Source organism: Rissa tridactyla, chromosome 22 (assembly GCF_028500815.1).
Source record: "Rissa tridactyla isolate bRisTri1 chromosome 22, bRisTri1.patW.cur.20221130, whole genome shotgun sequence".
NCBI classification, from domain to species: domain Eukaryota; kingdom Metazoa; phylum Chordata; class Aves; order Charadriiformes; family Laridae; genus Rissa; species Rissa tridactyla.
The window spans coordinates 5,163,420-5,173,269 of record NC_071487.1 but is presented as its reverse complement, the minus strand read 5'-3'; the positions used below and the strand labels follow the sequence as shown (position 1 = coordinate 5,173,269).

General features: G+C 52.2%; 2 protein-coding genes across 2 annotated transcripts; one reads left to right on the top strand and one right to left on the bottom strand.

The window, feature by feature from the left end:
• Window positions 1-231: 231 nt before the first annotated feature.
• RPL36 (ribosomal protein L36) lies at window positions 232-2,823 on the bottom strand. Its single transcript, XM_054182056.1, has 4 exons — window positions 2,738-2,823; window positions 2,574-2,668; window positions 963-1,097; window positions 232-363 (listed from the first exon to the last, which is right to left on the bottom strand). The coding sequence occupies exons 2-4, from the start codon at window positions 2,664-2,666 to the stop codon at window positions 274-276; spliced, it is 318 nt and encodes a 105-aa protein (XP_054038031.1). The 5' UTR covers window positions 2,667-2,668; window positions 2,738-2,823; the 3' UTR covers window positions 232-273.
• LOC128900813 (uncharacterized) lies at window positions 2,665-9,164 on the top strand. The gene is made up of 3 exons (XM_054182333.1): window positions 2,665-2,684; window positions 2,848-3,348; window positions 6,504-9,164. The coding sequence occupies exons 1-3, from the start codon at window positions 2,665-2,667 to the stop codon at window positions 6,793-6,795; spliced, it is 813 nt and encodes a 270-aa protein (XP_054038308.1). The 3' UTR covers window positions 6,796-9,164.
• The last annotated feature ends 686 nt before the right edge of the window (window positions 9,165-9,850 follow it).

Sequence of the window (9,850 nt, the reverse complement as noted above, 5' to 3'; positions counted from 1 at the left end):
GAAAGGCTAGCACCACAAGGTCTGGAGGAGGAGGAGGAGATTCCCCTTCTAGAGTATATCACAGGGCAGCAGCAGCAACTCCTGTATCAGCATCTCCAGCTGCAGTAAAATAAAGTAGCAATGCAAGTTCTAGATTACAATTCAGGTCCTTGTCAGCACAGTCCCTCAGCACCCCCAGGAGCACCCCCTTGCTACAGGCTGAAGCAGATGTACCATCATCAGCCACTACGCTGTTTTTCAGACAGGACTTTATTGAGTTACAAACTGTACAACTCAATCCTTCTTTGCAGCAGCTTTCCTCATGGCTGCCAGGACGTTACTGAGTTCTTCACGCTTCCGCTTGGCCCGAATGTGAGTGCCAACCTGCAGGGGAAAGAGAAGTGCAGTCAGCGTTCACCCCAGCAGGGAACAACAGCTAAAACTGCCTGGCTGCATTAGGCATTCCCTGAAGAGGCTTTACTCAAAAAGTAGGCAGGATGGTAAAGTCCTGGTAAATGTGGGCTCGAACCCCACCCACCTCAACTGGCCAGCCAGGAACTACTTGCCATCACATCTCAGTGGTACTTCTACTCAAGAATGACCTGAGGCAAGGAAGAAGCTGCTCTCAGCTCTCATAGGTGCCCTCAATGAACCACATTTCAAGTCACCTGGTTAACGGTATCCAATCTCCATCTCCTCTTCCCCACATCAGATGTGCAAATAATGCAAAAATAGCAAGGCAAGGCTGGACTGCTGTAGCTCAGGGCCTTTTTGGCAAAGTACCTTTATGTTCACCTCCCACTCTCCCACCCAACCCAAGAGGCATTCGCCCTCCACTCCCTCAGACCCAGACCAGTAACTTCCCAAACAACTGAAAAAATAAAAGCATTAAAAATCACAGTATCCCTAGGGAAGGGCAGAAAACAGAAAGTTAACTAAAGCAGAGTTTTAACCGTCCTCATTAACATGTTGGATTGACCTACCCGTTTCTTTATGAACTTCAGAGCACGTTTATCTTTGGAAACTTTCAGCAATTCCATAGCACGTCTCTCGTAGGGTGCAAAGCCACAGACTTCCCGGATCATGTCTCGCACAAACTTGGTGTGTTTGGTCAGGCGCTATAGGAAAGGATGGGGGGGAGTGGAATATATGGATCACAATAAATGTTAAGTGCTAATTTAAACCTGTTCCTCCCAGCAAGAGAAGCAGACTGGGAGAAACTTCACCCTGTTTTCTATTTCACTGCTAACTGGATTTAAGCTATGGTTGAAATACATCTATCTTATTCTTCCATTACAGACTGCTCCACTGACAATTCTATAACCAGCTATTTCACTCCACACCCACCTTTGCAAATTTAATACTTTCCATGATTTAAGCCCCCACTCCACGTGTAACATCACCAGCTTTCTCAACCCTTAAAACTCAGTGCTTTTCCACATGTTTTCTGTTGGTCCCAGTCACTGCAGTTCAGGGCAGAACAACGCTCCACCCAACAGATAGAGAAACGGAGAAGACCCTCAAAGCACACACTTCCGCAATTCCCCAGAAAGAGACATTCAACTCCCATACCATCTGCTATGGCTAACGGTCACAGAATGGTTTGGGTTGGAAGGGAGCTTAAAGCCCACCCAGTGCCACCCCCTGCCCTGGGCAGGGACACCTCCCACCAGCCCAGGTTGCTCCAAGCCCCGGCCAACCTGGCCTTGAACCCCTCCAGGGATGGGGCAGCCACAGCTTCTCTGGGCAACCTGGGCCAGGGGCTCACCACCCTCACAGCAAACAATTTCTCCCTCAGATCTCACCTAAATCCCCCCTCTTCCAGTTTCAAACCGTTCCCCCTCGTCCCGTGGCTCCCCTCCCTGCTCCAGAGTCCCTCCCCAGCTTTCCTGGAGCCCCTTTAGGCACTGGCAGGGGCTGGAAGGTCTCCGTGGAGCCTCCTCTTCTCCAGGCTGAACCCCCCCAGCTCTCTCAGCCTGTCCTCCCAGCAGAGGGGCTCCAGCCCTCCCGGCATCTCCGGGGCCTCCTCTGGCCCCGCTCCAACAGCTCCGTGTCCTTCTGCTGTCGGTGCCCCAGCGCTGGAGGCAGCACTGCAGGGGGGTCTCCCCCGAGCGGAGCAGAGGAGCAGAATCCCCCCCTCGCCCTGCTGCCCACGCTGCTGGGGATGCAGCCCAGGCTGCGGGGGGTTTCTGGGCTGCAGTCATTGCGGTAGTCTGCGCCTCCAGCTCAGTGCCAAGTCAGTCGCCTGCAGCGCCCACAGCCCTCCCGGTCCCGCACCATCCCGCTCACTCCAGCCGGGCCACCGCAAGGTGGTGCGGGGGCTCGGAGCGGCCCTGCCTCCCCCCGGCAGCCCGAGCAAGATCCGAACTGCAGCCGCGGCCCGCCCCAACCGCGGCCCCGAGATGCGGCACGGCGGCTCATCCCTCCTGCCCCGGGCCCACGACCGCAACACGCGGCGCGCAGGCAGCAGGAGCAGGGCCCTGCCCGGTCCCTCCGCCAGTCGCTGGCCCCGGGGGGGCAGCAGACCCGGCCGAGCCCCGCGGCTGCCGGTAGCGCCTCTCCCAGGGCCCGGCCCTCCCCCGCCTCACACTCACCCCGCGGCGACGGCACTGCCTGGGCTTCGACACGTTCTTCGTCACCTTGTAGCCCTTGTTGAGGCCCACGGCCATGGGGTAGCGGATCGCCATGCCTACGGGGAGAGCGCGGTCAGCGCCGCCGCCGATGGACGCGGATCCCCGGCCCCAGCCCCAACCCTCACCTGCCGCTCCGCTGATGGCGCCGCGCCGGAAGGAGCGAGAGCGCGCGGGTCGCCGGGACGGCGGCACTTCCGGCCACCGCGCGGGGCGGGCTCGCGCCGTGACCGCGGAGGGGAGGGAAGGGAGGAGCGGCCCCCGGCGGGGGCGTCGGGCGGGGCGGAGCAGGGGAGCGGCCGGGGCTCTCGGGCAGGGCCGTCGCTCCGCACTCGCGGCGGTTTGTGAAGAAAAAGAGACAAAACCCGCGCGGGAGGAGGGCGGTTCGTGCAGGGCCCCGGGCGCGGAGCCGGGCACCGGACGGGCGAGGGGAGCGGCCCGGCCTGGGGCCATCCCGGGCTTCTGAGGAGTCACGGGTTCCGTGTGGCTGCGCCGCGTTTTGTCCGTGTCGGACGGACGAATCAAAAGAAACATTAAACGATTTCGTTGTGCTGGGCAAATCCCTGCGGAAAAGAACTGCGGCGAACGTGGCGTTTGTGAGAAACGCTCCTTATCCGCTAACAACGTCCCAGGCAGTGAACGACACGAAGCACGTTTTATTTGAACTTTCTTGCAAGAACGGGCGACCTAGCACGCAGGCACGGAGAGTACGACCAGGCAACTCCGTGCACGGACCAAGGTAAGAAAAATCAGACTGTTAAAGTATTCCCTTGGGGGTCGGGGACGTTCTGAGAGACTTGGTGTGTGTGAGTGACCGAGATGGACTGCGGTACGAAGCGAGTGTGGAGTCCGGATCCGCGGTTCTGTAGTCCCGCGAGGGGCGCAGCCGGAGAAGGACGAAGCGAAAGGAAGGGGTGTAAGAAAAGTCTCTGTTCAGAATGGGAAATAAAGAATTCTAGGCCTAGGGATGAAAAAGGGGATAATAAGAAAGACCCCGGCAACATTCCCCCAGACAGTCCTTTAGGGGAGAATATTGAGGTTTTGGGATGATTCTTCCTATACAAGGGATAAAGATAAAAAGAAAATGATTTGTTTTGTTCAGACCGCATCCCGGAGGGGCCAGGAGGGATGGGGGGCCCGTGGACATTGTGGGGGCGGTCCCAGGGGGTCCTGTGTCTGTCTTAGAGGATCCCAGGGGTGTCCTGGAGTGGGGGGGATCCTGGGGACATCCCTGGGGGTCCCATGTCCCTCACGGGAGAACTTCAGGGTGTCCCAGGGGGGACATGTTTGCATTTGCATTTGAATTTGTTTGGACCAAAGAACCCATAAGATCTCCTAGTGTATTTTGGCCCAAATTTGGATCTGATAAAGACTGGGTCTGTCAGACTTTAAACATGTATGTGAATAATAAAGAATAATAAGGAATTAGAAGAAGGTGAATATGTTTTTTGCTGAGCCAAGATGAATAGATTCAGGATTCGGGGACGCCCAAATCCATTTTATATATTCCCAGCCCAGACTGTCGGTGATGTTTCAACCGACAAAGAAGTTGAATCCCCAAAGTGGGACCCCTTAGACTGTTACTTGGGGGCGAGGAAGAGGGGTGAATAACGGGACGAGGACTGCCCCGACCACTCCTACCAGCAGCTCGAGGTTCACCGGTAGGGTGTTATCATTGGGGGATTTACAAAATCCCCTAATTTGTTTGGCAAGTGTTAGAACAAGTGCTTGAACAATTCAAACCTCAATCGGGAGTAGCCCTGCTTCAGTGTGTGGATGACTTATTGGTATCTGGGAAGGAAGAAGGCAGGGTAAACGCAGACACGAATGAGTTACTGAACTTTTCGGGACAGCAAGGTTTGAGGGTCTCCAAAAAAACAATAAAAAAAAAAAATTGCAATATGTGGAAACAGAAGTGAAGTACTTGGGACATCTAGTCAGTGAAGGGAGTTGAAAAATAAATCCTGAGAGGATCAAAGGAATAGTAGACTTACCTCTGCCAAAGACCAAGAGGGAAGTGAGAAAATTTTGGGGGCCGACTGGGTACTGTGGACTGTGGATAGAGGGGTGTGTTCAAAAGACTAAAGGACTATATTCCAAACTGTTAGCTGAAGAACCGAATGTATTGGTTTGGACAGAAGAAGAGGAAGATTTAGTGGAAGATTTAAAACAGAGACTAATTAGAGCTCCAGTTTTAGCCTTATCTTCTTTGGAGAAATCTTTTCAACTATTTGTAACTGTACACAAAGGGGCTGCGTTAGGAACTCAAGAGTGGGGGGGGATAAGCGGCAGCCAGTGGCCTATTTATCTAAACTCTTAGATCCCGTCTCCCGAGGGTGGCCAGGGGAATGATAGAAGGTAGCACCCGTCACCAAGTAAAAGCCATTTTAGCCCAAACGGTGGCAAAATGGCTAACCAATTCAAGAATACTGAAGTATGAAGAAATTTTAGTTGAAAAGGATGATTTGGTTTTAACTACCAGCCCTTGCCTTAACCCAGCAAGCTTTTTGTGGAAAAGTAGAGGCAAAGGATGAAGAACTTACACACGAATGCTTAGATGTAAATTGAGTACCAGACTAAGATTTGACCTGACTTAAGGGAAGAACCCCTATCTGGGGGTCTTCATTTGTTCATAGACGGTTCTTCAAGAGTGATAGAAGGAAAGAAGTGTAATGGATATGCGGTGGTGGATGGAGTGAGCCAACAAGTAAAAGCATCTGAAAAATTACCTAGTGCATGGTCTGCTCGAACGTGTGAGATATATACCTTAAACCAGGCACTTAAATTAATTGGAGAAAGGGGAAGGAACAATTTATACAGACTCTCATTATGCCTTTGGGGTAGTGCATACCTTTGGTAAAATTTGGGAAGAACGAGGACTAATAAATAGCAAAGGGAAAGAACTTTTACATGAAGAACTTATAAAGCTAATATATTAATACCAAGTGAAACAGCAGTTGTACATGTTAAAGGTCACCAGAGAGGCAATTCAGTTACCGCAAGGGGAAACAGATTAGAGGACAAGGTGGCAAAAGAGGCGGCCTTGGGGCAGGAGAAGCAATGACAGAAGCAGGGGCAGTGGAGAAATATGGTAAATGGATTCTGCCTGATGGAAGGGAAATGGTCAACAAACAATGAGAGAAATAGTGACGGTGCTACAACAGGGAAGCCATTGGGGAACGCAAGCAATGTGCGAATAGTTCTGTGGAAGTACAGATGCTTTGGCATATAGACAATGGCCAAACAAATTTGTGAGGGATGTATTATTTGTAAGAAAGCAAACAAGAAAGCCTTGAGAAAGCAATCTTCAGGAGGAGGAGAGCCCAGCTTGAGACCGTTCCAAAGTATACAGGTAGACTTCACTGAACTGCCACCAACAGGCAGACGAAAAGGTCTTTTAGTCCTGGTGGACCATCTTACTGGATGGGCGGAAGCCTACCCCTTGGTGTCAGCTACTGCAGCAGGGGTATTTAAGATAATACTAGAACAAATTCTTCCCAGGTACGGGTTAGTGGAGAATATAAACTCAGATCAGGGCAGTCATTTTATACTTCTAAAATCCTTCAAGGAATTATGGAAAGTTTAGGGATAGCGTGGGAATTTCATACCCCCTGGCATCCCCCATCATCAGGAAAAGTTGAGGACGAACCAAACCATTAAGAGACAATTGTCGAAACTGATTTTAGAAACCAAATTACCATGGACTAAATGTTTACCAATAGCATTGTTGAGGATCCAGACTTCTCCTAGAAAAGATACAGGTCTCTCGCCCTATGAGATGCTTTTTGGACTACCTTATATGGGTAACAGAGAAGACTTGCCTGCTTCTGAAACTAAAGATGTGTTTCTTAAGAACTGTATACTGGGGTTGTCATCTTCTTTCTCTCTCCTCAGAAATAAAGGACTTCTTGCCCAAACGCCACCATTGGAATTTGCAGTCTATGCCTTTCGACCAGGAGATTGGGTCTTGATCAAATCCTGGAAGGAAACCAAGCTCCAACCAGAATGGGAAGGCCCGTTCCAAGTGTTACTGACCACTGGGACTGCAGTGAGGACGGCCGACAGGGGTTGGACTCACTACACTCAGCTAAAAGGACCAGTTGAACCCCCGCCAACAGATCCGGTAGAACAGTGGACTGTACATTCTACTGACAGCCCGCTGCGAGTAACCCTAAAGAGACAATAAGCCATGGGCTGGGGCAGGATTATCCAGTCGGGAGATATAAATCTGTGTACGGCATGAATTTTAAGAAGCATTTTGCGATGATGCTGGTCATAGGGGCAGTGTTGTGTTTCCCACTAGGAAGCTGGAGTGTACACCCAGATCACCTACGGAGTATACATCCAGATACCCCACAGACCATACGCTTTGATGCCTGACAAGTACTGGAGTGTGGGGATCTAGAGGCCCAAAGATAGTTGAGTGGCGAAAACAAGTACCCGTGCCCAGAAATTTGGAGGGTCGCAGAGAGATATCCTGAGCCTGCACTTTGTGAACAATGGAGCGGAGTGTGGTGGACTACCCAAATTGGAGGGTGGACCGTTGATGACGGGTGGATCAAGTGACCTAATATATGGAATAGGAGCAGATGTGTCTGGAAGGGATCCAAGGGGAAGATTTAGAATAGACGTACTGGAAAATAGCAGTTAAGCAGAAGGGACAACTATGACTACTAAACTCCCAGTAATACAACAGTGGGAACCACCGAATGATCCAGCTTTGGTAACGGTTTCTGAGATTAAAGGTCTTAGACAAACATTTGAGATTGAAAGAGGGTACGGTGAGACGAATGCTTGGGTAAAATATACTGTTAATAGGGTGTAATATACTGTTAATAGTTTGAACCAAAGCAATTGCTCTGCTTGTGCCACAGGAAGGCCCCCAGCACAGATCGTCCCTTTTCCCTTAGGGTGGACGAAAGATTCCATAGGGATGTGGTGTATGATAGCGTTATACCCAGAAAAGACCGCCTGGGGAAATGAGACTTGTCATTCACTTTCCTTACTGTTTCCTGCCTTGGAGTCTAGAGACGTTAAATTTTCCACAGCAGTTGGGAACCGTCCAGCGTGCCTCTCACGGCAGGGCGTGAATGCTGCCAAACCTGGGGGGGGATTTACCCTGTGCACTGAAACTCTGAATGGGACCAAGGATGTGAAAGGAAACGGCTCAGCGTTACGAGTGCCTCGGGTGGATCTCTGGTGGTATTGTGGAGGGAGGACTTTGCGATCTGTGTTGCCGGCTAACTGGAAAGGTACATGTGGAATGGTACAATTGGCAATACCATTCACCCTGGCATTTGAAAAAGGAACAGGATCCCTGAGCTCAGGCAGTAGAGTAAAAAGAAGTTGAGGTGTATCCCTTGATGAACGGATCTAGAGAGAGATCCCATTGGAGTCCCTAGAGGGGTCCCAGATGAACACAAAGCAAGGAATCGGATAGGAGCAGGATTCGAGTCTGTCTTTTTCTGGTGGGTAACTATAAACAAAAATGTTGATTGGATAAATTATATTTCAGTATAACCAACAGAAGTTTATTAATTATACCAGAGATACATTAAAAGGTAATAGCGGAACAATTGGATGCAACCAGCCGAATGGCATGGGAAAATAGGATCGCGCTGGACATGGTCTTAGCGGGGAAGGGAGGGGTGTGTGTAATGGTAGGGAATCGGCGCTGTACCTTCATCTCAAACAATCCAGCTCCAGATGGTACTATAACTAACGCCCTTCAAGGGCTCACCAGTCTAGCTGATGAGTGAGCTGAGAACTCTGGAATAGACACCTCACGGACAGGTTGGCTGGATTCCTGGTTTGGGAAATGGAAAGGTGTGGCGGTATCAATATTGACTTCTCTTATAATGGTAGCAGGAGTTTTAGCGGCTGTAGGATGCTGTATCATTCTCTGTGTGCGAGGATTAGTTCAGTGATTGATTGAAACTGCCCTAACGAAACGAATGGAAGTAGACCCTCCCCCATAGCCGGGAAAAATGCTTCATCTAGAAGAAGAAGAATGTAACATCATGCTGTCGGCCCTAGAGGCCTCATGTGGAACCATGCCCTAGGAACGCAAAAAGCAGTAAGATTATGAAAAAGGGAAGGGGGAAATTGTAAGAAAAGCAGGTCTTGTTTTTGCAGCGGAAAAAAGCCGTTTCCATCGGAGGTGACACGATAAGGGAACGACTAGACAAAGAGGCTCCAGCAAAGGCTTGTGGAACATCTCTTATCGCACGGACAGAAGGACAAACTGATTCCTACCGGATTAGTGACTAGAAGGGTGGTCAAACATTTACCCAGGGCTAGTGACATTGGGCAGTTTTACCAAAAAGGAAAGAAATAAACTAGTCAGATAATCCCTTTAGGTGTAACATAAGGAGAAGTAAAGAGAGGGCAGGACATCCAGGAAGGATCTGAGGCGCTCCGGAGAGGCTGTGAACCCCGGAGTACCCAACCAACAGGAAATGGGAGGGAAAATTCGGCTGGGGATTAGGAAATAAAGAGGTGTGTTTCAAGAACCAAAAGTGTGCCTGCTTGCTAGGTCACTCGTTCTTGCGGGAATGTTCAAATACAACGTGCTTCGTATCGTTCACGGCCTGAGCCGTTGGTGTTGGATAAGGAGCATTTCTCGCACGGACACGTACCGGGGGGTTAGGAGGGGGCCCGGGCACGTACCGGGGGGCCGGTGGGGCGGGGCAGGGCCGGGGCCGGGGCCGTCGTGGGCCCGCACTCAGCGGGTGCCGCCGCCGCCATGCTGCCGCACGCGGGGATGAGGGCAGGGGCCGGGCGGGCCACGTGACGGGGGCGCGTGTGCGGGGCGGGTATAAGAGGCCCGGCGGCGGCCAGGCCGCCTCAGAGCGGCGGCGGGGCCGGGGTTTGTGTGGGCCGGGGGCGGCGGCCGGGCGGGCTGTGTGAGGGGTCGCAGCGCCGCTGAGGTCAGTGTCCGTCCGGCTGTGGGAGGCTCTGAGCGCTCTGCGGGGCAGCAGGGCCTGTGGGCTGGGGGCGGCCCTCAGGAAGGGCCTGGCCGTGGGGGCAGGACCCCCGGGGGAGGGGCTGTCCGTGTGGGGAGGGGCGGCCGGTGTGTGGGCCTTGCAGGAGGGAGGGGTGTCGTCCCGTTTTGGGGCACCTCCTGGGTGCTGACCTGTGAGGCGTTCGGGATGAGCAGCAGCTGCTGTGCCGGGGGAGCAGGGCTCATCCTGGCTCGAGGGACAGAGCAACCCCCCTAGAGGCCCCCATCTGGTGACCTC